General features: G+C 36.3%; 14 protein-coding genes across 14 annotated transcripts; 9 read left to right on the top strand and 5 right to left on the bottom strand.

The window, feature by feature from the left end:
- Positions 1-8487: 8487 nt before the first annotated feature.
- On the top strand, positions 8488-9672 carry B0P05DRAFT_584099 (uncharacterized protein; the record flags this gene model as incomplete). The annotated part of the gene is made up of 3 exons (XM_051582314.1): positions 8488-8632; positions 8684-8784; positions 8836-9672. 3 exons carry the CDS (start codon positions 8488-8490, stop codon positions 9670-9672), a joined length of 1083 nt encoding a protein of 360 aa, XP_051438072.1.
- A 54-nt stretch (positions 9673-9726) lies between these two features.
- On the bottom strand, positions 9727-10424 carry B0P05DRAFT_463757 (phosphatidylethanolamine-binding protein; the record flags this gene model as incomplete). Its single annotated transcript, XM_051574183.1, has 4 exons — positions 9727-9962; positions 10015-10090; positions 10140-10263; positions 10354-10424. 4 exons carry the CDS (start codon positions 10422-10424, stop codon positions 9727-9729), a joined length of 507 nt encoding a protein of 168 aa, XP_051438071.1.
- A 177-nt stretch (positions 10425-10601) lies between these two features.
- On the top strand, positions 10602-11655 carry B0P05DRAFT_528235 (uncharacterized protein). The gene is made up of 5 exons (XM_051576623.1): positions 10602-10707; positions 10755-10838; positions 10884-11035; positions 11089-11332; positions 11379-11655. Exons 1-5 carry the CDS (start codon positions 10626-10628, stop codon positions 11516-11518), a joined length of 702 nt encoding a protein of 233 aa, XP_051438070.1. The 5' UTR covers positions 10602-10625; the 3' UTR covers positions 11519-11655.
- Positions 11656-11727: 72 nt separating this feature from the next.
- B0P05DRAFT_584096 (uncharacterized protein) lies at positions 11728-12630 on the top strand (the record flags this gene model as incomplete). The annotated part of the gene is made up of 2 exons (XM_051582313.1): positions 11728-11820; positions 11866-12630. The coding sequence occupies 2 exons, from the start codon at positions 11728-11730 to the stop codon at positions 12628-12630; spliced, it is 858 nt and encodes a 285-aa protein (XP_051438069.1).
- B0P05DRAFT_528225 (DDHD domain-containing protein) lies at positions 12594-14135 on the bottom strand. Its single transcript, XM_051576622.1, has 3 exons — positions 13569-14135; positions 13280-13526; positions 12594-13233 (listed from the first exon to the last, which is right to left on the bottom strand). The coding sequence occupies exons 1-3, from the start codon at positions 13823-13825 to the stop codon at positions 12661-12663; spliced, it is 1077 nt and encodes a 358-aa protein (XP_051438068.1). The 5' UTR covers positions 13826-14135; the 3' UTR covers positions 12594-12660.
- Positions 14136-14666: 531 nt separating this feature from the next.
- B0P05DRAFT_594275 (fructose-1,6-bisphosphatase) lies at positions 14667-16028 on the top strand (the record flags this gene model as incomplete). Its single annotated transcript, XM_051583068.1, has 7 exons — positions 14667-14774; positions 14805-14908; positions 14952-15210; positions 15257-15358; positions 15403-15474; positions 15570-15729; positions 15790-16028. The coding sequence occupies 7 exons, from the start codon at positions 14667-14669 to the stop codon at positions 16011-16013; spliced, it is 1029 nt and encodes a 342-aa protein (XP_051438067.1). The 3' UTR covers positions 16014-16028.
- On the bottom strand, positions 16029-17099 carry B0P05DRAFT_528212 (uncharacterized protein). The gene is made up of 4 exons (XM_051576621.1): positions 16929-17099; positions 16481-16873; positions 16267-16429; positions 16029-16224 (listed from the first exon to the last, which is right to left on the bottom strand). The coding sequence occupies exons 1-4, from the start codon at positions 17066-17068 to the stop codon at positions 16216-16218; spliced, it is 705 nt and encodes a 234-aa protein (XP_051438066.1). The 5' UTR covers positions 17069-17099; the 3' UTR covers positions 16029-16215.
- Positions 17100-17874: 775 nt separating this feature from the next.
- On the top strand, positions 17875-18078 carry B0P05DRAFT_459190 (uncharacterized protein; the record flags this gene model as incomplete). The annotated part of the gene is made up of 1 exon (XM_051573982.1): positions 17875-18078. A coding segment is annotated over one exon (204 nt), but the record flags the coding sequence as incomplete, so codon positions are not given.
- Positions 17958-19707, top strand: B0P05DRAFT_504484 (uncharacterized protein). Its single transcript, XM_051575491.1, has 2 exons — positions 17958-19340; positions 19395-19707. Exons 1-2 carry the CDS (start codon positions 18106-18108, stop codon positions 19609-19611), a joined length of 1452 nt encoding a protein of 483 aa, XP_051438064.1. The 5' UTR covers positions 17958-18105; the 3' UTR covers positions 19612-19707.
- A 572-nt stretch (positions 19708-20279) lies between these two features.
- B0P05DRAFT_568921 (uncharacterized protein) lies at positions 20280-20684 on the top strand (the record flags this gene model as incomplete). The annotated part of the gene is made up of 1 exon (XM_051581221.1): positions 20280-20684. The coding sequence occupies one exon, from the start codon at positions 20280-20282 to the stop codon at positions 20682-20684; it is 405 nt and encodes a 134-aa protein (XP_051438063.1).
- A 479-nt stretch (positions 20685-21163) lies between these two features.
- B0P05DRAFT_485381 (uncharacterized protein) lies at positions 21164-21686 on the top strand (the record flags this gene model as incomplete). Its single annotated transcript, XM_051575253.1, has 1 exon — positions 21164-21686. A coding segment is annotated over exon 1 (504 nt), but the record flags the coding sequence as incomplete, so codon positions are not given.
- On the top strand, positions 21652-22397 carry B0P05DRAFT_528202 (uncharacterized protein). The gene has a single exon (XM_051576620.1). The coding sequence runs from the start codon at positions 21663-21665 to the stop codon at positions 22380-22382; it is 720 nt and encodes a 239-aa protein (XP_051438061.1). The 5' UTR covers positions 21652-21662; the 3' UTR covers positions 22383-22397.
- Positions 22398-22470: 73 nt separating this feature from the next.
- Positions 22471-24022, bottom strand: B0P05DRAFT_463741 (pyruvate dehydrogenase complex dihydrolipoamide acetyltransferase; the record flags this gene model as incomplete). The annotated part of the gene is made up of 5 exons (XM_051574181.1): positions 22471-23409; positions 23464-23641; positions 23688-23733; positions 23785-23861; positions 23913-24022. 5 exons carry the CDS (start codon positions 24020-24022, stop codon positions 22471-22473), a joined length of 1350 nt encoding a protein of 449 aa, XP_051438060.1.
- A 25-nt stretch (positions 24023-24047) lies between these two features.
- Positions 24048-24886, bottom strand: B0P05DRAFT_528196 (uncharacterized protein). Its single transcript, XM_051576619.1, has 4 exons — positions 24777-24886; positions 24621-24726; positions 24273-24572; positions 24048-24228 (listed from the first exon to the last, which is right to left on the bottom strand). The coding sequence occupies exons 1-4, from the start codon at positions 24872-24874 to the stop codon at positions 24160-24162; spliced, it is 573 nt and encodes a 190-aa protein (XP_051438059.1). The 5' UTR covers positions 24875-24886; the 3' UTR covers positions 24048-24159.
- Between the last annotated feature and the right edge of the window lie 359 nt (positions 24887-25245).

Here is a 25245-nt window from a genome sequence, read left to right as displayed (position 1 = left end):
ACGATGTTGACGATGTTGCAATCTGCATTTACTTTATCCTCTAAAGCTATGAGCTAAAGATATTTCTCTTCATCTACATACTAGTTTGAGTGAATTCATCAACCGTTGACAAACGTAATGCAACAGGAATCTTGGAGTAAGAAATCATTTACAATTAAAAATAACTTTGTCTAATGAAAAAGGAAATTCTCTGAAATCAAAAGAAATACACCAGCTCTAGTTAGCTAATTCCAACAATTGCTTTTACCAAAGTAGACAAAAATAATGACATTTGTTTTCGAGAAAACGCCAAATTCCATACGTTTGACTATATCGTACACACAAAAATATTTGGGTCAGAAATTGAATACAAAATTGGCTTTCAGTCGAAAAAGTGGTCGAGGGGTAGTAAAGCCGTCGTTTGTCAGAGATACGTAAGACTTTTACTATAACAATACATAGCGAGAAATGCCTCCATAGTGCTATAAAGTACTGTAAAAGTATTAATTTTGCAATACGTATATAAAAAGTGTATGCTATCGTCCAAAAGCGAGAATACATTTTCCATCTTTTTCTCATCTTTTTCTCATCTTTTTCATGGCAGCTTTATTGCACTTTTTACACCATTAAATGCGCCATACTAAGCTATATAGCTTTACTCAATGCATCTCTTGATTATTTCTTATAAACTCTGACACTTTTAACCAAATTAATGACTTTTACTACCCAGGACAAGCAGAAACAGAGAAGAAAATGTTGGTGTTTGAAATATCCAGCCCTTCTCCTACAAGACATTTGATGCTTATCATGTCCAAAGATGCTCTCTTTGGACTCAAGAGCTTCCAAGGTTATGATAGCTTCTACTTGTAAATACCTAAGCCATTGCTTAGAGGACATCTGTTACAAATGCCTGTCATTCTAGAGCCGAGATTTAACAGTTTCTCTCTTTTGATCTTGCTTTTACATACAACCCTTCAATAGAACTGTTAGCACACAATTAAAAAGAGTTATACACAGACAGCCTCTAAGTCAAAAAAAAAAAAAGAGGATCCTTATTTCTTTTTGTGGCAAATACTTGCTTATGATCAATAAGTAACGTTGCAGCAATGATTAGCTACAGAATTTAGGGCTGCTGATTTAATGATAGTCAATAAGCATGTTTTTTTTGTAGCATACAACAAGTGAAGGACAGAGAAAAAAGAAAAAGAAAAGACGCGTTATCAATTATTTTAAATACTAGTGTATATACTTTATTGAATAAAAAGATAAAAAAGAAACTGGTACTTTAGCCAAATACTGTGAGTATTTGTTTCCAGGAACTAGGACGAGGACCTAAACCAGTTCAATTGAGTTCCCAAAAAGATGGTGCGCGTACGCACAAAGCCTCCCAAATCCCAACTATAGTATTCACACTATCAAAAAAAATGGAATGCCTATCATTTTCAATAGATGATCCGCTCAAACGAATGAATGGACGAACACTATATATAAAAAGCCATTACTCTGTCCGATAGTCGACCCTAAATGAATAGAGCTTGCTACGAATAGACAGATACCCCTTCAAAAGTGAAGCTTAACTTTAGAAAGACTACTCTAGCCATCAGACTAAAATAAGCCCCTCTAAAGGGCATTCACAAAAGAAAAGGCGAATGACTATCAATCCCAGTAACCTTCACTACCGCTTTCTAGCACTATCACAGTAGCAAACGACCAAGACTGCTGCAATACCCTAATAGCCACACACACAAAGAAATGAGACTACCAAGATACCACGAATAGGGTTAAACTTATTACTATCCGATAGGTTCCCCTCCCTCCCCACAAGTGAGAAGAAGGTGCCAAGAAAAGATAGTAGCCTTCCAGCGTTGGGAATATTTGGACTTGGACTGCCAGTGCGCATAACTAAGATGGAATACCCCCTCGGACAGGACCATAAGCTAACCCTCTACACGCGTCTGTTTTACTCTCTATCAAATTCGGCAAAGACCCGTTTAGTGAAAAAAAGGCAGACTATCTTGACAGAGAATGCACTTGTACCCAGGTGGTAAATCCCCCCCTCAAGTACGTTTGGTACAGTATCCTGAAAGGACAGAAAACAAACACGCTGCAAAGAAAGCAAAGAAAAAAAGGGTGGGAACCTGTTTTTATATTCTGATAAGTTCCCTGACCATTATTCAGACTCAGTTATACTCAGTTAACTTTCTAAACCCCTGTTTTAAGGGCTTATTGAGGGCTTTAGAGGTATAGAGACTACATGATCGAGTACAGAAACATATAATCTATGATCTCCTAGTGTATTGAGTTGACACAGTAATAACAGCACTATTTTATATAGCAATCTTTTTTTCATATAGCTGCATAATCATGGATTTTGTTTGCCGCCAAGGCTTACAAAGTAGCAGTATCAGACATATACAGCTGTACCTGGATCCAGCAATACAGTTTGAGCTTTTGGCAAACAGAAAAAGAATGCTGATCAAATTAGAGTGTGAGTCTGGTGCCCCAGATAAAAAGGAAATGGCATTTAAAATAGACAATCCTCCTTTTGTATGGTATTCATCATTTGCAATATCCAAAGCTACTCGCTCTGGCCTCAAAAATAGCATGTGTTATAATATAGTTTGTTCGCGTGTATTTTATACGTCAAAAAATACTACAAAGAGTACCCCTCTAATAGTCAGTATCCGCTGAAATGGGCCTCCTTTGTACTGATTACGGTGTATAAGGACCTCTGAGCCCAGATTTGAAGACAATGCTCAAATCAAGTCGACCTTTTCATCTTAGAAGACTCGCTTTCTTTTTTTTTTTGGAAGTACTCACACATGACTTTACCTCATTTCGGTTGGATCAGACCTACATTGGGTCATTCCAAAAATTCTTGCTTCTTTCCATCTTCACGAACCTCTGTGGATCCTCCTGTGATGATCTGAGCACTTTTCAATACAAAATATAGTAAATAGTCTTTCATCATATAAATAAATAATCACTTATAGCACTATACATCATAAATATAAGGTAAGCATTGTATAATGACAGTAAATAACGATAACTGGGATAATATAGATATTTACAAATAAGGAAACCATAATGGTAACTTTTAGATAACCAGAAGAATTAAAGGAGAATCTACATAGTCAACTCCCAGGCACAAGCTGTCAAAGTGTTAAGTAATCAATAATCAATAATCACAATTAGTCAATAAATCAGGTAGTATAAAAGACAACCTGGAAAAGATATATTTTAGAGGATTATCATTTATTTTTGTAATAAAGAAGTACTGAACAGTCTCACTGTATTTCTTTGTTGTCTTTTCTGTTTTCTATATTTCTTTTCACAACCTAAACACCACAACTGATATAGGCTAACTTAGAATCACATAGGCTGACACAGGCTGACACAGACTGACACAGACTGACACAGACTGATATAGGCTGATGTTGTGAACATATATGAATTCGTATGCGTAGATCAATAAATGATGATCATGGCAAAAAACCAGATCACATCTATGGCAATTGCAATGGATCTATAGTCACTGACATTCACTCATTCTATTAGAAATACTACATCATCCTCATAGTCAGAGATTATGAACCTAGTGACTCTGTTATTATTAATGGCCCTCATAAAGTGACAGTTAGAGCTGACAAATACATTAGCATTGGCATTTGACAAATATGTAATAGTTTATTCAAGTTCAGGTTAGATCATGTACTCTTGGCTGAGCTGACAACTTCCTCTAAAGGCATTTCTCTTAATTGCTCCTGATCTAACAAATCAATCCGTAGTCAAGAAGCTAACCCCAAAACAATATTTTGACCGAGAAGAAAAAGTATAAATACCTCGATATTTTATAGCAATTGAAAGATAACATTTCTTTGGGAAATAAAAGCCTATACAAGTTCTAACGGACTTTCTCTGTGTTCTTACCTTTTCTCTTACTCTATATCTATTTTCTCTTCATCTCACAACAACGGGGTCTGTGAAATCTCCAATCAATTTCTGCTGTTCCCGTTGTTTCACCAATGCCTTCAAGTAACCAGGTGATTTCTCACTCTTTTCTCTCCATGTCTTTCTAGCGCGAAGCATGGCTAAGTCGGCCTGCTCTTGTTGTAAGCTTGAAATTTGCTGTTCAATCACATGTAGTCTCCAAGCCTGAGTCTAGAAATGCTTCTATCTACGTAATATCATATTACGTTTACTTTGTAAACGAGTGAGTTGTTTTTTTCCGCCAGTTAATAATTTCCAATTGAAAGGATTTGATGAATGCCTTGACCTTCTGCTTAATCCAATCACAGTTCTCTTGATGAGTGTAAATGGACTGTTATTCAGCTAACTGTTGTCTAAATTTTTTTCTTCTAGCAAGAAAGGGGTCCGCTTTCCATGCACCTGGCCCTTTTGTAGATTCTACCGTAAGGTTAAATGTAACAGATAGCATGGCATGATCAGTCCATTCGGGTGTCAAATAAAGTTGTTCTGTTCGATTAATTGAGAATCCAAGTCGATTGCAACAAAAGATATAATCGATGATCGAGCGTAAATCTCCTCTTTTAAATGTAGTCTGTTTCTCGTCTTTAAAGCAATCATGATATTGCAAGTCCAGCAAAGAGGACCATGTTGGAGGAGGGCCACGTACTATACCGTCCATTGTTCTTATATCACAGCGATAGTTGAAATCCCCTAAAATCACGGTGCTATACAATTTGTTAGGTAGGTATTGGTGCAGAGTAGAGTTATTTAATACAGAGTGGAAAAATTGTTCTTTGATTCGTGCGCTGCCGGTAGCTGGAGCATATATATTAAGAATCGAAAGGAGAGGAAGGGTGCGGTTGATATCCTCTGTTACGGTATCAGCTGAGTAAACTTCTGCCAAAACATATCTTCCCGAAGGATCAATGCATATTGATCGCACTATATATTTGGGATTGAGAGATACTATACCGCAATTTTGAGTTCATATACTAGAGTTTGTTTGAAATTGAGTATTGAGTTGTTGAATGATTGAATTGTTTTCTGCGTGTGTTTCTTGGAATGCAAATATGTCATATTTCAATTATCTTAAGTAACGTATAATTTTTTTTTTGTTGTAAAGGAGAGTATGCTTTGCGTAGACTGCGACAGTTGAGTGTCGCAACAGTTATTCGACAAGTGTTAGATATCATAATTAAAATAGTAAAGGAGTTAATGTTGTCCCCCACCCTTATTCCCAGTGTTGTGATGTAAGAGAGAAGATAAAGACAAAGAAGTCGATTAGAACTTATATAGGTTTATTATCCCAAAAAAAGATATCTCTTTTCTAGCCCTTCATTCTCTATATGAAGAGACGTCGGAGTAAGTAGTAGTAGAGTCCATGCAAATGACTGAGTCTCTATTATCATAGACTACTTTAAATTAATTAAATAATGTAAATTATAGATTTCGGTTATAAGTCTTGATCTATTAAAAAGATACATTGTCTTATTCAGTACAAGAGGTTCTTTTATGTCTATTTCTGATGTAAGTTGATTATGATATATTTTAGTATGTAATTGAAGACTTATTTAATGTCAGATCATCATATGCATATAGATTCTATATGTTCACAACATTCGTAACCTCCATTTCCTTCCATGTCCTTATTGAAATTCTGTAGCGCATCAAACAAGGTTTGCTGATCCTTCAAATCTGTAACATCGATTAAAATACTGTTTCTCTCGATTCCTTTCAAAAAAGGTTGTACGAGCTGAATAGGTGAAGGAGTGTTGGATTCAGAGGTCAAAGACACATCCGTAGTAATTGTATTTGTTGCAGGGACACTTGGAGTAATCATAATAGGTCGAAAGGACTAAATCTTACGAGCACTACTCGATACTATTTTATCCCAGGAGCAGTAACCGGTTTGCTAAGATGATTTCTTGCCAGAGCTTATTGCTGTGGTTGGAAACGTATGGTTCTGATTTTTACGCGAAAGATCCATGAGCCTATGTCTTTATTCTTTTTAAGTTTAATCTCCGATGTTGTTGCTTTTTTTTTTTTTTGCATGAAAAGAACTTTGATGCCGCCCAAGATATACGAGTCAAAGAGAGACTGTGGATAGATGCATTCGTAGAAGCTGGCCTTAAAATAATTCTAATTTAATCAATGCAGAAATACAAGTGCGTCTAGTACAGTGATAAGAACTAAAGGCTTCAGAAAAAAAATCGTACAGTGTCAATTACACGCATTCCTTGCTACAATTGATGATTTATTTCTGTACGATAAATTGGAAAGAGTAGGCATATTTCAAGGCTTGCAGATATCATTATGATTGTATAAAATAGTCATTTTTAGATTGGATGGGATACTCCCCTGAAAAAGAGTTATCAAATGATATAGTACTCGGTTTGCATTGCTTATGTTATAACAGTCATTTGTAGCATATCAAATGTATATTATGCCAATGAGGATATATAATGTTTTTCAGTCAGTGCTTCTCTAAATGTAGATGGTTTTTTATTTTAAAAAGAACCGTAATAGGTCACTTTTGGACACAGGATTACGAATATTTAAACCTACACCTTTTGCATGATGAGCAAAGCCAAATGAATAAACCTTGAAAACTAAAAGCAGTATGCGATTAATATCCTACTATAACATAAAGTTCAATTAAAGCTACTTTTGTTGTGATCGAAAAACAACTTTTAAATACAGCTGCTTGGCACTCCTGGTTCATTCAAACGCGCCACAGTAGTCGTTTATTTATCTTTGTCATCCAGTGCTTATACGTAGACATTTCTATGTTATCTTCATGGTGGCTTTCACTACTAGAGTCTCAGATATATACAATGAAAAAAGGAGCTAAATCTTTTTACGTAGATCTAAATATAAAACAATTTTTTCCCCTATAAGGTTTCATCATCTTATTAGACCAATACAAGAAAACGCATGATTTATTTTAATGAACTTTGAGAAGCTTGCTTCCGAGGAACGTGTCCAACGAAAAAAAATGGAGCATGCAATTGGTACTTTTCTCTCTGGCTCTTTTTAGTACGACATGAACAGTGTTTCCATTGGGCTTCATGTATTTTCTAAGCTCAGGAATATCTTGACAAAGAAATACTTTATTTAGATTAGATTGGTCGGACATGACTTATAAATGTGTATGTGTAAATCAAAGAGAATACAAAATGATGTAATCAACATAAAGAGAGGGGAATAAAAAGAAAAATAATGAAAGAGGGAAATACCAGAAAAAACAAGAGATATTTATATTTACTGAAAGATTTGTTTACAAGTTCCTTTTGCGCTTGACTTCATGTTGATACTTTTGTTTAAGATTCCTCAAAAACCCGAAATGTGACGATGTGGTACCCGAACAACATTGACAATTTCTATAAATAAGGTTAAAATGGAGATTTATTAAAAAATGCGGGGTAAGATGTATCAATTTTTATTCATCTCATCTCATCAAGAATGCATCTATGGAAACAGATGATAACAATCATCCATAGCAACCGTGCCTGACTCTTTCCTTGGTAACCATCATGGCGTCAATCATGGTACCCTTCTCAACCTCTTGTATCAGAGCAGGGTAACACAGAAGAAAAGACAATTCTTTCTCTCGACAGTCATCATCTCATACGGTCTAAACCTATATCCTTTCAGGAAGAACTGTGAGAAAAATAAAAAAACAACTCACAACTGACGGGAGGAAGTAAAGGCCTTTTCATAGACCGCTTTAAATTGATTTGGTCTAAAAACGTGGGGTAGTTCAAAATGGCAATATGGGGCCTACATGGAAAATATGCTGAAATATCCCATGCCGAACTTAAATACCTCATCATTATGAACGGCATCTAGAAATACAAAAAGAAGTGTATAGAAAAGAATACACCATGTTTCACGAAAATAACAAGCAATTGTCTATTCCCCCTTTTAATATTATCTCCCACGTTTTGCTCAATTGGTCATTACTGATGACCAAGTATTAATGCCAATGCACCATTTTCATTACAGTTTATGAAATTTGCGGGCAGGTTGCACTAGTTTGAAAAAAAAATTCCTGTAGCTTTTTCTCTCTTTCATTCCGCGGGATCCTTTTTTTTTTCTTTTTTCACTCTTTAACTGAAATGGCCCAGATCTTTAGTTCATGTGAAACTCAGTGAATCAGCAATGTACAAGCAGAGCCATGTTTGAAGCGGAGAAAACCGGGTGTACGTTTAAGAAGGGTTCAAAGGGCCTCTTACGAACAGCTACACAACACGCTTGGATATTTAAGACATCATTTTATCTTTTTAATTTCTTTTCTCTTTTAACTTTTTCCTTTTCTCCTTTTTATTGTTGAAAAAAGACCTATAAGTTTTTCATAACTGAATGAATTTATAACCTCTAGCGTTTTCGGTCAATATCTCGCCTCTTTCTCGCCTCTTTCTCGCCTCACACACACACACACACACACATACACACGCACACTCTCCTCTCTCTCTCTCTCTCTTTCTCCTCTTTCTCTCTGTCTCCTATTTATTTATTTTTATCACGGCCAAAAAAACAATGGAATACGATCCAGCTCATAAAGCCTCTAGCGTCACTAGCACATCTAGCAGTTCTTCTGCTTGGGATTCTTTGCCTTCTCTATATACTGGGCGTGCAGGCTCTGTCTCTAGTGTATATGATGAACTTGAACCTTTTGAAGAAGGTTAGTTTATTTAATTAGCATAAATGTATCTAACGCATCTATCAATTACAGGTTTTGCTTTGTATGACAAACCACAAGATCCCATCATCATGAGCCATGATGAACAAGACACTGTCTCTGATTTCTTGGAATCTATTTTTGAAAAAGAAAAGGTACAAGTAAAATTTCCCACCCTTTTGCAGGTTACTCAATGTTTTTTTTAGGAACAAATCATCCTAAATCACGAGGTGCCCTCATCTTCAGGCCTATGTCATGGGAATGGAAAAAGACCTTACCAACAAGACGCACAAGAAGTGATAAAGAAACCCAAGTTGAATGACGAAATCAAGAATCGAGAATTATTGACCGATGATCAAAAACGCGCAAACCACATTGCCTCAGAACAAAAGCGTCGTAACACGATTCGTGGTGGTTTTAAAGAATTGACCGAGATCATTCCTACCTTAAAGAATATCAATAACTCTAAAAGTACCATCTTGTTCAAATCGGTTGATTATATCAAGCAGCTCGATAAGCGCAACAAAGTCCTTAGAGAGAAACTGACTGCCTTAAAACGCAAAGCTCAACAAAAGACACACAAGAGACAGGCTTTACCTTCCAATACAGTTGCTGCAGCTCTGCTTGCTCACAAAAATCAGCAAAAGCAACTAGAGCTACTTCAAGAGCAATTGCGAGTACAACAAGCTCTGTTAACAAAGCATAACATTCAATCTTACCTTTACCCTTCATCTTTGCATCACATTCATCAAACAGCCAATGCTGGACTTGGCTATCATTCAATCTCAATTCCTGCTATGGATGATACACCTGTAGCATCAACAAGTAACTCACCTACTTTACCTCATGCATCTCTTGTAAATACTACTCATATCACATCTCATGCTGCCTTGGTTATGCCTGCTTCTGTAGACGAATGGCAACATGCTGGTGCTGCAAGTTTTATTATCCCAGCAGACGAGAGCGATAAACAAAACACATTTCGTGAACGTTTGTTAAGCTCTGGAAAACTCAATCACTTAAGAAAACCATCTATTATGTAACATCTTTTTTTTTATTATTATTATTATTATTATTATATTATATGCCCTCTTTTTTTAATTATCATCATTACGAGAAATAAAGAAATTAACACCAATAAGTTCGAGATTGTTTTGTTGGATAAAGTTCTTGAAATCCCAATTGTTGGATTCTTTAGAAAGAGCAGTGAAGGAAGTGTTAAGTTCAGGCTGCTTGAACAACATGAAAATATAACGATGATCCTTTGTCTTGGGTGGGGGAGCAGGTCCTTGGTAAGCAGCTAATTCATTAGCATTTGTGAGTTCACCAGAAGCTAGATCACAATTAAGTCATGGTTATGTCATGCATTCACTTGTAAGACTTACCAGTTATGTTTGCAATGACCCAGTGACGATAAGGACCCCATTTAGGGTCTTCTTTAGAAGGAGCATCAGGATCAACCTAGAAAATACGTTAAACTCTGGACGCGTTTTTTGGCGAATACACAAACCAGCATCAATGTATATTGAGCTTCTTTCTCGGGAGCAACAAATGTAATATTGGGTTCTTCAGAAGAATCAGAAGGCTTGATAAAGTTACCCATGGTAGCTTCTTGACCAGAAGGATAGACTACACTCAAGAGAGTAGAAGGAGTAAAGTTTTCGGGGACAACTAGACAAACAATCAATCCACTTGTAACAAACAACCTTTTTTTTTTTTTTTACTTACTATCAGGAGAAATTTCGTATTTTTTTAAGGCATTGTTCATGTTCATTTCCATTGTGACGAGAGGCATGTTGATGATGTATGAGAAGAAGAAGAAAAAAAAGAGAAAAGTGGATCATAGCGTCATGTTCTTTAAACCTTTGTTGCATATTGAAACCCAATTTGTATGCTTTTCCCGTGAAACACAAGTGACGTCTTTTGTATCTACATTATTTTTCTCCTTTTTTTTTGTTTTGTTCTTATTTTTCTTTTTTCTTATAATACAAAAATAATGTCTACACCTACTCAGGCAACAATCAACTCTACTGCTTCTAGTGATAGAAGACCAGTCCCTGTAAAACTAGTTTTGTTGGGTATACTGTTTATGGTTTAGCTTCTATTTATTTAACTTGAAGGATAGGCGAGTCTGCTGTTGGCAAGTCCAGTCTTGTTATTCGCTTCGTAAACCATGAATATTCTGAAAACCGTGAGCCTACCATTGGTGGTATGTATAGATGTATGCAACCAAAGAGATATTGACAATCTATAGCCGCCTTCTTGACACAGAAATGCACAGTAGATGATCGAACTGTGAAATTTGAAATTTGGGATACAGCAGGTCAAGAACGTTTCCATTCTTTAGCTCCTATGTATTACAGAAATGCTCAAGCAGCCATTGTTATGTACGATATTACAAAGGCCGTAAGTTCTAAGAAAAAAAAAGATAAGCACATGGTATTGATGTCATGATATAGTCTACATTGGACAAAGCTAAAGGCTGGGTGAAAGAATTACAACGCCAAGCTAATTCACAAATAGTCATTGCTCTTGTTGGCAACAAACTCGATTTAGTTGAAAGTGATAATCATGAAGATGAACAAAACAACAGACAAGTGGCATATGAAGAAGCTTCTGCTTATGCGTCCGAAGCAGGGCTCTTGTTTTTTGAGACCAGTGCTCGAACTTCGATGAATGTAGATGATGTCTTTACCGAAATTGGTAAGTTGTATAACACTTGACAGAATAAGACTAAAAAAAATGATAGCCAAAAATATTCCTCATGATTATCTTGCCAACAACAGAAATGGATCTCGAGTTGCTGGAGGCAATGGAAGTAGTGCACGCCTTGACCTTTTACGTGAAACAGGCACTAATGGACAAAGTTCTAATAGTTGTGCTTGTTAATTCTCTATATCTGTGTATAATACTATTAATGATTCTCCTTTTTTTTTAATTTTAATCTTGTAAAGTGTCAACATTTTAAAACTAGTATAATGAATAAACAAATAGCACTTAATAAGGATTGTAAGCTGAACGAGCTACTTAAGGGAGGTATGAATATAAATAATCATTGTGTTTTCTGCATTTCCTTTTTATCTTATTTTACCCAATATATGACAGCTAACCAAAAAGACAATACTCGTATACATTCTTCAATAAAAAGACCTAGAGCGCCTATTGCATGTTATCGATGTCACCATAAAAAGGTAACATGATTTGCATGAATGCATGATTTACTGATATCAATTTAGGTTCGATGTGACGGCATTCATCCCAATTGTACACGGTGTCTCTCTACAGGTGTCTTATGCGCTTATCCAAGTTCTCGTCGATCTCGTAATACGCAACCTACCAATATCGATCCATTTATTGATAATTTATCACAACTCGAAGTCCGCATCAGACGCATTGAAAATGATCTTGAAGCCATACGTTCCCTTGCTCAACAAAACGACCCAGATCAACTCAACACCCGTATGTCCAAGACAGAAAAAGACCTTCAAGAATCACGGTCTATTGTAGCTCAACTTCGATTAAAAGGAGAACAAAGAGTAGCTCGTGGAAAAAGAGCGGCTAATACTGCTAGAGAAACAAAAGGAGTTGGACCAAAGCCAAAGTCAAAACTTAAAAAAGACCCATCACCACCACCACCACCGCCACCATTGCCATCAGCAGTACAATACCCCTTTTTCTCAAGCAATGAATTTATGCATTCCTATTTCCCTACATTTCCTAACACGTTCATGACAGAGGAAGGATGGCCACTTTTAAATACATCAGCGAACCAACAAGAATTGAACGCATTAGTAGACCCAATGATCATTGCTGCTGCTGTAGAAGCTCAACAACAACCGATGTTATCTAATTATCTACAAGACTCAAGAACTAAATCATTAGAATCTCCTCATCTACTTGTACTTCAACCCTCTTCGTCTTCTACTTCTACAGCCTCTACACACACTTCATTTGGTTATTCTCAACCCTTTTGTACACCTTTTATGGATAATATGATTTAATATATGTATAATAAACTCTACTACAAAATTCTAATTGGCTTCTGAACTGATACCATCAAGTTGACACACCATATGCCACATGAGATCATTATGTGTCCAATAACAAAAATGAGCCGTTAATCCACTCACATACTTGTTTTTCGCTACTCCCAAAAATCGCTCAGGTCGAAGTACATAGTCAATACGTCTTGGTAGAAACTCATGACATGTATCGCTGTTGTCTTTATGCTTAATGCCACGCGTCACTGTTGTCTCTAAGAGTTCGTTTTCCCGCTTCCTTTTACGAGCGCCATCAAGCAAATCCTCAAAGCGTCGTTTCTTGCCACTTTCCAACTTTTCATCTTCTTGTTCATGACAGACTTCAAAAGAAGGATGAAAGCCAAAGGAATAAGAAAAACAACGTTTTAATGTGGCCAAGACACTTGTGTTCTGGGTTTCCTTGTCTTGGCAAAAGGGTCTTGATACACAAGCAATGAGATCCAAACTTTTGGTCCACACTTGTCTCGCTTGATCTTGAAACACAAATTGAGGTACACTTTGCTCCACCAAGACAGCAGGTTGATGTTTGTATTCTGAGTTCAACATGGGTTCAAAACGATATGCCTATCATGCATGTCAATTTATGCAAGGTGTTTTTTTTTTACTGTACCAAGGGGTCAAAGGGATGAAAAACGTTTTCAAAAATAATGGAGGGATCAGGTTTGTACAATCTAGGATCTTGGCTTCGTACAGTTAAGAAAGCACTTAGAGGACTACCCACTGCAAACAAATAATCTGGTTTAAAGGCAAGTGTTGGGAATTCTAAATCAAGTTTTGAATAAGACTCAATGCGTTGTCTTGTTAGACCAGGTCTTGTTTGATTTGATAATATATCCCATGTAATAATGCCACCAAGACTATTTAAGATGAGACACATAAGATAGGGTGGTTTTACTTACGAATAAGCTAAAATGGCTATTTTTCCATTAAAATTCGGGTGAATTTGCATAAATTCCAGATAGGCACGGTTAAATGTTTGAGTAACATGCTGAATGATACTTTGACCTCTTTCTTTAGACAGATAAAAAAAGGCATCTGCTAAATAGTCATTATTGATCATACGCATAAAGGGAATTGAGTTCAATGTGATGTTATCCATCGCTTGGTCTGTTTCTTGATGAATATGTTTATGCCATTCAATAGGAATATAATGCATCTTGGTCTCTTTTCCATTTTCTTGTACAACCTTGTTTGTCGTGTCATGAAGACTTTGTACTATGCAGAATGAGCCCTTTTTCTTTCTTTTTTTCAAGTATTTTTCTACTTACTATGTTTATCAAAGAAACCAAATTGTTCTGTTTGCTATCATTCATTCAGTAACCTAATATATTTTTTTATTTTTTACCTGTCCAATACCCTACTTAAATGAATAAGTTATTCTATTTAGTTTTATACTTACATGAATGACAAACACAACATGGTCTACAACAGTTTCTTGGTGCATCATGGGCTGAATACTTTGATAATTAAACATATAAAAAGAAAGAAAAGAGACAGAACTACAGGCTATTTTATATAACCATAGTTTTCTCTTGTCTCCTATATTTGACATGCTCCTATTCCATAATGCAAGGAAGTTGGCCACCTTTTTTTTTCACCCCTTTTATTAAAATCGCCACTTGAAGAAAATCCTTTTTTTTTTTGCGTGGGAAACCATTTGAGTGTAACAATAAGGTAGATGTAAATATGACAAAAAAAGATATAACTTGTTAGCTTCAATGTATGTAAGCATTTTTTATTTTTATTTCTTATTTTTAGTGTGGTCTATAACACGCTAAGAATAACGCTATACCGTTCAATAGAGTTATGTAGCTCAGACAAATAGAGTAATCATGATGTTTGTGACCGGAAGTTGAATTCATAGCCTCTTTATCCTACACTGCCCGAAAGTTACATGTGTATAATACCCCACATTTTCATCTATTTAAGCCTATTGCGTTTCACTTTCTTTCTTTTTATTTCTCTTTTTTTTTCATTATTCTTTATTAATTTTTAACATGACTGACAAATTTGATGCTATTAAAGTGGGTACTGGTGAAGACCTCATTACTTTAACTCGTTGGGTTATTGCTCAACAACAGGTAAATTGTTTTCTTGTTTATTGTGTAAGTTACTGATAACATGTTTCTATCCAGGACGCGCCTGAAGCTACTGGTGATCTTACTTTACTCTTGACTGCCATTCAATTTGGTTGTAAATTCGTTGCTTCTAAAGTCAAACAAGCTGGTCTTATCAACCTGTAAGTTTCGTGTTTATTATATTGTACACTCATGCCATATTAGATTGGGCTTAACGGGTACAGCTAACGTTCAAGGAGAAGACGTCAAGAAATTGGATGTGCTTGCAAACGATATTTTCCGTAACGCATTGATTGGTTCTGGTAAAGCTTGTTTACTAGTCTCTGAAGAAGACGAAAATGCCATGATTATTGAAAATAAGGATCAACGCGGTAAATACGTCGTGACATTTGATCCTTTGGATGGTTCTTCTAATATCGACTGTGGTGTCTCTATCGGTACTATCTTTGGTATCTTCAAAGTGGTATGTTTCTGTCTATCTCATACAATATTTCTTACAGTTTATATAGAAAGATGAGGCCAACCCCAACATCAAAGACTGTATTCGTAGTGGTCGTGAATTGATTGCTGCTGGTTATTGTATGTATGGTTCTTACTGTGAAATGATCTTGGTAAGCTAGAAATATGTTCTATTCTTTTACTTATATACTTCTAGTCTGTGGGTAATGGTGTGAATGGCTTTACTTTAGATCCTGCTATCGGTGAATTTATCATGACACATCCCAAGGTAAAGAAAAAAAAACCTCCTTTTCTCCTCTTTTTTTTTTTTGCATTTTCGGGTTGTTTCGGACAATGAAATATTCATGTGATATTCTTCTATAGATTACTTTACCTCCCCGAGGCAAGATTTACTCTGTCAATGAAGGCAACTACAAATACTTTGATGAACCTAGCAAGAAATATGTGGACCATGTCAAACAAAAATACAGTGCTCGTTATGTAGGCTCCATGGTATCTGATATTCATCGTACTTTATTATATGGTAAGCAATATATATATATATATATGTATGTTGTACTTATTTTTTATTTTTATTTTTTAGGTGGTATCTTTGGTTATCCTGCTGATTCAAAGTCAAAGAAAGGAAAACTTAGAATCCTGTATGAAGTCTTCCCAATGTCTTATCTCATTGAACAAGCTGGTGGTAAGGCCACTACAGGTACACAAGACTGTTTGGATCTCATACCTGAACATATCCATGATCGTTCTGGTATTTGGTTAGGATCTAAAGAAGATGTAGAAGAACTTGAATCATTTTATAAATAAACTTAAAAAAAGGCTCTTTTCAAATCGAGCTTTTTGTTTGTATAGTCAGTTTGGATTTTGTGGGCTTCTTTTTGTTGGGTATGAGGGTCTTGTTGAGAGAGTGACATAAGCCATTGCATATCTTTTATAAATGGTTCATCTCCTGGTTCTGCTTGAAATTGCTGTCTTGTTTGTTCTTCAGATAATGATTTCATGACACGGTTCATTTCAGCTAAAATGGTTTAATTTATGTCAAGTGCAATAGTATACTTACATTCAGTATTCGACATAGTGAGGTCTGACAATGGAGACTGTGTGACATTAAAGGCAGTGATGACTTGAGATAGATAAGTACGTATATTGGCTTATGTGTTTCCTTACCTGGTGTCTCTTTTGCAGTTTTCATTTCCATTTCTCTTTGTATACGATCAATGACACTTGTGATAAACAAAATATAAGCAAAGACAAAGTTAGAAACAACGACTTACGCTGGAGGTAATGAGGCTGTCTGAATCAGATTTGACAAAACAAATTCCCAATCATGAGCTTGTTGTTGTTGTGTGTTCATCATTTGATGAAGCACTTTATCTACTAACTGTATCGATAGATCTTTGACTAAGTCTACTTTGTTTTCTTGTTGTACAGTGTCTTTTTCTTTGTGCTTGGACAGTTGATGATCTACATAATCACTCACATCATCAAAGATTGGATCGTGGTAGTTGGCTGTATTGGTTGTATGATATCGAGTGGGAGGACGCTTGCCTGTCAATTGTGGGTCCCATGGCTGCGCCTTATAGACAGGTACTTTAGTGATATTGAGTTTAGAAGCATAATGTTTAGGTGTATTTGTATAGCCATGACGTCCTTTAATCTTGTTGACTCTAATAAGGCATCAGAAGATACACACATTGCATAATTCTGCTTTTTTTTTTTTACTTTGAGGAATAAGTCTGAACAGGCCAATGAATATTAGACTTCTTTTTTAGTAACAATACGTCTTGCTTTAGTTTGTAGAATGTATCATAAGTCTCTTTATAAGATTCTTGTCGATTCCAATGAGCATGTGAGCTTGACATGAAGAAAAAAGGGAGTTTGAATCGAGTCAAGATCGCATTCGAAAAAAAATTTTTATACAGTTTTTACACTTTAAATTCAGACGATGTTGGTTTTTTCTAGACGAATCAAAATTACCTTTTTTGGACAAAACGAAAAAAGAAATTAGACAAAATGGAAAAGGAAATTAAAAGTTTAAATAACGATGCAGGATGATTATTAGCAGAGGTGAACACAAAAATTTAGATACACGTCAAACCATACTTTTAGTTACTAAGGCTGATTTTTTTTGCTGAGCAAAGTATGTTTATATTTTTCAGGTACTGGACAAAAGCCAGAGTTCTTTTCAATTATTATAAAATACGCACAATTAAATAGACATATATATGTAGGGCCTCAAATAAAAATAATACATCAGTGATTGAAACTCTAAATAAAAAGATAAAAAGCCGTCAGCTGTACTCTTTCTTCTTTTTTCCTTATGGAGCCTCCTCTAAAGATAACTACAGTTAAAAGTTCTATTACCGGCATTGAGTGGAAAACGAGATACATTCCAAGTCTCAAATCTCTTGTACTTAAAGTACATACTCTCGTAACACATACTTATGCACTTTTTAAGTATATTTTTACGCAAGAACTTAAAAACAACATGGATTTTGCTTTGCAGGACCTTGCCAATGTTGATTTCTTCAGAGAGGTCTTTATTTCACTACTTGATAGCTATAAGCCGGATAAAGCAAAACGAAAAGAAAAAGCAAGAAGTTACAAGGAACTTACCAATAAGCATCGAGATACCTATTGCCAACTCGCCTCTTATGTTCCAATCAAACTGAAATATGCGCAACAAATAGGAAGCTATGAAGCTACGAAAATCCACACTGCATACATGAATGGCGTCGCTCTTCATTTCGAGAACAGATTGCGTATGTTTTTGAACCTACTGTTAAAGAAGCAGGAAAGAATTGGCGCTTTGAAAAGTGAAATGAAAAAGAAAAATTGCACAGAAAGCGAAATCTCTACTGCAGTCAAAACCATAGCAAGCTAGTGTGCCAAAGTAAAAATGAACGTCTCTCTGAGGAACATCACTGAATTGCCATCGCGTCTTTTTAACCCACATGAAGTCGGCATCCTTCAACAGTTTTTTGATTGTTACCCTTCTGGCACTCACTTCAAGAAGAATCCTATTTATTATGATTGTAAAGCGGACCCATCGAAGCATCTGAAGGCATTTTATTATCTGACGCGATGTTCTGAATCTCTCTACAATAAGTCGTTCAACTGCTTTCTTCTGAGAAGAACATTCATACCTAGTTATATGACTATAGACACATATACCGTAATCACTCAAATTTTAAGAAACTCTGTCATTAGCCATTTAGACAAAGAAGTAATCTGGGGAGCCGTACTGAACATGAAATCCAAAGCTATGAAGCCTCAAGGAGACAATAAACAAATGAAGTTTAGAGGTACTATTTACACAAATGGTATTGCCGTATCCATTTTGAAGCAGACCTATGACAGTAAGAAGAAAGGTTCTGGAAGCGGCATGCGAAATGATAAGAAGATAGAAGAAGACATTGCTTACATAGAAAGTCTGTCGCAAGAAAAACTTCAAGAAAAAACTTACAAAAATAATTATGTTTTGATTGACCCCGGACGGCGTGATATGTTGTTCTGTATGCACGAAAGCAGTACCGTTGAAAAGAAAAGAACTTACCGCTATACGAGAAATCAAAGGAACATTGAAACAAAAACAATAAAGTTCATGAAACTTTGTGAAAGACTGAAACCAGAGGCCGTAAGCAATGCAGAAGCAATTCTTTCGCGTTTAAAGTCATCCACAGTCATAAAAGATCAATATGTAGAATATACAAGACAGAAAGCTACCGTGACTCAAGTTCTTCAGGAATACTACTCAAATGAAGACTTGCCTTTAGAAGAACGTAATACTAATATGTTACCATTTCGAAAGCTAAAACTATCAAGCTACATTAATCGACAAGAATTTGACAAATGTCTTTGTAAGAATATCAGAAAACTTTTTGGCAACGATGCTGTTATTGTTATTGGTAACTGGTCTGCGGGGAATGTCAAGTTCCATGAACCGATTAGAGGAGTTGGCATGAGAAGAATGCTTCAAAAAGAAGGTTTTCTGGTACACCTGATTGATGAATTCAAAACATCCAGTATATTCCCGGTATGCAAAGGTGATTTAGAAAATCTCAAAGAAGTTGTGAATCCAAGACCCTTTAGAAGGGAAAAGTATCCAACCGTAAAACTTCATGGTCTTTTAAGGTATGAAGCTTTTAATTATGCTTAGTTTATTGATAACGTTTGTATGTAATCTAGGTGTAAAAATGAACAATGCTTGAAAGAAGGTCGTCGTCTTTGGAACAGGGACTTACTCGCCACCCTCAACTTTTGTGAGATTCTCTTTAGTTTACGTGACCACGGTGCAAACACCAAAAAGAACAACAAAAAAGACAAAGACCTCCTTCTATTGAAAACGACAGTAGAAAAAGACAATAACAAATCCGAAGTAGTTATCGCTGCTTTCAATCCATGATACAGGGTGAGTTCATTATTTTATTTTTATTTTTCACTTCATCTGAAAACTAATTTCCATTTTGTCTAATTTCCTTTTTCGTTTTGTCCCAAAAAGGTAACCTAAAAGTCTAAAGGTTAATTTTGATTCGTCTAGAAAAACTAACATCGTCTGAATTTAAAGTGAAAATACTGTACTGGCTCGAAATGAAAATTAGCCTAGTTTGTTGTCGTTCGAACTCAGCAACAAAAGTATCTTAATCCAAGAGCCCTTTTATACGCCAAGGTGATATTTAAACGCACTCAGTTTTTTGTTGATGATTTGTTGAGATGTTTATCCTAAAATAACATAGTCTATTACTTTGTAATAGCTCCTTTGGCATCAATCACAGCTTAGTATTGGTGGGTCATATTGTGTAGTGGTATGAATTGAAAAGTATCTCATTTTTAATCATGCAATTGACAAGATAGTGGTATTCAATTACCTCCTCGTATCCGTGTAAGTATTTTACATATGCTAATTAATATCTGTTATAACTTGTTTTTCTTTCTTATCTCCCTTCTATTCTTTGCTCTTTATTATAACCTGATGCTCTACTCTGCTTAATTTCTAGAATTTAATCCTTCTTTCCAATAAAGTGTGGAAGGTAGGGTATTTTCTTGTGACGAATTCTCTTTATCTTGCGTAAAATGCTATTATCGTTTATGAGCCATTGCTTTTATAATACAAAGCAAAAAGAAAAAAAAATCTACAGAACAAACAAGAATGCTCTTCTATCGAACACTAGTTCTCCCTCCGCTGTACCATCTCCTTCGTCTCCACCTCTAGAGCAACCCATTCCTTTGAAGGATGATGGCAACGAACAGTTTGCTGCTCCACTTAGGTCTCCTGATCCTGCCTTCCTATCCAATTCCACCGCGATTCATGACATTGAGAGTATGAAAGGTATTGCTCCAAGATTTGATACTCATCTACATGGTTCAGACTCAGTTCATTCACGACAATTTGCATCTTATCTTGATAACATTCATTCTACTCAGCAACTGACTACTGATGAGCAAGCTTCACTTATGGCACCAATCAGTTTAAGATAAAATGATAGGACATGCCAAAAAAAACTTGAGCAGGATGAGTAGTCCGGGTGCCAATGGCCTGATTTATGGCTATTTACTTCTTTTGCTTGATATTCCTCTCCTTGTCGCCTTTCTTCAATCAGGCTTTAAAAGGAATTTTTCCTGATTCATGGAAATATATCTGAGTCCGTCTTGTGATGATCTGACATAACACAAGTCTTCAATTACATAATATGTTTATTATTCATCCTCCTCGGGGGAGGAGAGGTGAATGCACTATACATATGCTGAACTTGAACTAATGATAAAATACATCTGCCTTCGCTAAATATATATTTAGTCTCTATGGCTAACAATACCAATTGATCTCTGAGTTTTAACTTGATGCGATTGATTGATGAGATTACAAAAAGATCATATTTTTATAATACAAATTCTACAATCATATTGATTTAAATAAAAGATAAAAAAAAATTTCTTTTACAGCCTTTTTTTTACCCCCTCTCTTTATTTTATCAGATGGAAACTTTAAACCCTTTAGATAGCAAGAAAACCGTAATAAAAAAGGAAAAAGTTGACTCTGTCTCTGCTACTGAATGTGCTAACTGCGGTACAACAACAACACCTCTTTGGCGACGAGGTCCTAACGGTGAAACTATCTGTAATGCCTGTGGTCTCTATCTTAAGGCTCGTAATACACTCAGACCACCTACCCTTAAAAGAACAGTCAACAAAAAGACAATACCCTCATCAAATACCAAAAATGACTGCGGAGGAGGCACTTGTCCAGGTGGTGGTCAGTGTAATGGCACAGGTGGCTCGACATCGTGTGCTGGTTGTCCTGCTTTTAATCAACATCAAGTCAATCGACAAGCCCTCATCTGTGCCAACTGTCGAACGACAACCACACCTTTATGGCGTAGGGATGAACAAGGCAATACAATATGTAATGCGTGTGGTCTTTATTATAAATTACATAATGTTCATCGTCCTGTCAGTATGAAGCGTAGTGTGATCAAAAGAAGAAAACGAATTATCGTAGCACAAGGCAGTGATGAAGAAGGCATGGAAGAAGATGATGATAGCTATTCTACTCAGTCTACTCCACCTCCACCACCTTCTTCTTCTTCTTCTATTGCACCACAAACAACAGTAGCATCTTCTTCCCTTTCTTCTTCTTCTTCTTCTATGGCAAATATGATGCAATCTGATAGGCCCGTACCAGAAATAGAAGATTATGTGGTACTGAAAAAGAAAAGAGTAACAACTGATTCACCCATTTTATCTGATAAGATCCTTAATCCATTGCTGTCTAAACCCTATTCAGATCAACAACAAAGCTTTTTACCTCCTATTTCTTCTGAACGCCAATCCTATCGACTCGAGTCTTTATTTGGTCGTCAAGAATCCAATCAATTACCTTCTTTATCTCTGCCTCCTTTAACGCCACCTTCTTCTCAACAACCTAAACAAATGATGGTTCAACCCTCTCCTCCTCCTCCTCCACCAGCACCAGCACCAGTACCAACAACAAAACCACAACCAAAAACATATGAACTGGCTGATTTTGATCATGCATTGGATCGATTAGAACACTTGAGAAGACAAGTGAGACCAGAACAAGCCTATGCTCTTTCTCAATTGACCCATTCATTGACTGATTTAGCTTCAAAAGCAGAAGCCATTTTATCTTTGGATTCTTTAGCTTATGGTCGTTAATATATCCCCCACACACATTTCTTTTTTTTTTTGTATATTATATGTAATAAAAACCGTCTTTTTGTTATGATTATTATTTCTCTATTATTTACAACATCTTGAGGGGATTTTCCATGAAACCCTTGAATGCTTGTAACCAAGAAGCACCAACAGCACCATCAACCACACGATGATCAGCACTCAAAGTAACTTCCATGACATCAGTCAAGCCAAATCCAGAGCGAGTGGTCTCATCCACAACGACCTTTTGTTGAGTACCACCAATTGCCAAGATACAGGATTGAGGAGGGTTGATAATGGCAGTGAAATCATTGATGCCAAACATACCCAGGTTGGAAATAGTGAAAGATCCACCTTGGTATTCTTGAGGAGCAAGCTTACCATCACGAGCACGCTTGGCTAAATCCTTGACTTGGCTAGAGATGGTAGACAAGCCCTTACCTTCAGCTTGAGCAACGATAGGTGTAATCAAGCCAGTAGGTGTAGCAACAGCCACACAAATATCAGCATGGTGGTATTGGCGAATGAAATCACCTTGCCAGGCAGCATTGACTTCAGGCACAGTCTTGAGAGCCAAAGCAGAGGCCTTGATAATGAAATCATTGACAGAGAGCTTGTATTTACCTTCAGAAGATTGGTTCAAGGCTTGACGTAACTTGTTCACCTTGTCCATCTTGACTTCGACAGTCAAGTAGTAGTGAGGCACAGTTTGCTTGGATTCGGCTAAACGAGTAGCAATGATCTTACGCATGTTGGTGGTGGGTTGGTCTTGAAAAGCATCACCACCAGCAGAAGCTTGGGGAGTGTAAGCAGCAGGGGGCTTGGAAGCGGCGACAGGAGCAGCAGGAGCAGCGGGAGCAGCAGTAGCAGGCTTGGCTTCTTGCTTCTTTTCTTCCTTGACAGGAGCTTCTTTTTTAGGTTCTTCCTTGACAGGTTCAGGAGCAGCAGCAGCTCCACTAACATCTTCCAAAGTGAAATCCTTGAAAGCTTCAATATCAGCTTCATCTTCAACAAAAACAGCAATAGGCTAAAACAACACATAGATGAGTCAATGGCTTATTTTTTTTCTTTCTTTCTTTACCTTTCCAACAGGAACATCCTTATCACCTTCGCTTATAAGGATCTTGGCAAGATAACCTTCATCTTGACATTCGAAATCCATTTGAGCTTTATCAGTTTCGATTTCAACAAGGACATCACCAGGGTTGATGGCATCACCAACAGCCTTTTGAAATTTGCCAATACCGCCAGCAGTCATTCTATGCTTGTTTAGTGCTTTCATTTAAAGACATTTCAAATACATACGTGGGTGACAAGGCAGGCATGGCAATGACACTGTGAGCAGGGAAGTCTGTACAAAAAAAAAATAAGTTCATGACACTTTCAGAAAGACAAGACTTACTCTTGGAGCTATAAGCTCTAACATCCTTTTGAACAGTAGGGACAGTAAAAGCACGAAGAGCGCCAAAAGATCGAGTGCTAAAACAATAGAGTTAGAAACAGATAGTATTCTTTTTCTTGTCATATTACCCGGTAGAAGAGAAGCTACGAGCAGCTACTTGTTGACGAGCCAACAAAGGCAAGGCTCTAGAAGCAACTCTGGCAGAAGAAGAAAGGATCTTGGTAGAAGCTCTCAACATGGGGCGAGACATTTTTTTATTATTATAAAAAACTGGAAGAAAAACAAAAAAAAAAATAACCCTGGCTGAAGAAACCAGGAGTTTGTATGAAAAATCTGGGAACTCAGATCGATAGAGTGATTACATCTGATAAGTTTTTAAGGCTTTAAATCTTTTACTAAGACAATAGCATCTTCAGCATGAATAGAACTTGTTACTTTGACATTCTATAACAAAGCGTGAGACAAGAAGATAGTCTGATCAGAATTACCTCTGTGAATTCATCCATGATTTCATTTAACTTGGTTATTTTGGCTGCTTTTCTTTCTTGTCCAAGTCCAATTTCATTCATTAATTCATAGTTTTGTTGTGTTAGATCATCCAACATGTTTTGTAATTGCTCGATTTTCATCATTTTAGCCTTATTCATCACACCTTGCTTTACTTGTGCAGGTGAAGGCAAGATTTGATGTTGGACGGGTGGTCTTTGTTTGGCTTCATGTACTAATCTATCCATCGTATTGTGTTTCTGAACTAAATCGTGTGTCTCTAAAATACTTTGAACACCTGTCTATATGTCATAGAGTAAGCATAGCTTTGTATTCTACAGGGCACTTACTTTGAGTTCCTGCTCCATATATTCGCGACCTTGTTTATGTAGTCCTTTGATCTCTTTTTCAAGATCAGGTACAACAGGTTGCAGTATTTTCAATAAACGAGGTAATCTAAACTTGATCAAAATAAGAGAGACTTCAAAAAGAGAGTAGCAACTTACTCTATCACTTTGAAACAGAGTTCTGTCCATTTATCAGACAGTCTATCAAACTCTACAGCAGTCTGTCTCTTTTCATTGCTTGATTCTTGTGGATCCATAATGAAGAAGAAGAAAGGGAAAAAAAAATAAAGGTCAATTTACACTTTAGGACAATGGATTTAAAACCAGCACAAATCAGACGCGTTTACTTTGTAAAGAGCATCATCACTTCTATAGTTGATAGGCTTTTTTGGTTGATCATATAAGCAGGTAGAGCAAAATCGTCTTTTCTCGGATTAATTAAGAAAGCATCTCTCTGTTTCAATATCGGTACTTTATCTTTCTGTTTTTTTATTTATCTATTTATCGATGTACTTGATGTAAGGCAATGAAAAAAAAAAAAAGACAAAAAGACTAGAAAGATTGAAAAGCAAAGAAAGTCTAGATAAAGAGAGACCATGACATTGGCTCATGTTGAAGCTTCACTCGT

The sequence above is a fragment of the Gilbertella persicaria genome (genome assembly GCF_025201335.1).
Source record: "Gilbertella persicaria strain CBS 190.32 chromosome Unknown B0P05scaffold_6, whole genome shotgun sequence".
Lineage (NCBI taxonomy): Eukaryota > Fungi > Mucoromycota > Mucoromycetes > Mucorales > Choanephoraceae > Gilbertella > Gilbertella persicaria.
This window is presented reverse-complemented; position numbering and strand designations above follow the sequence as displayed.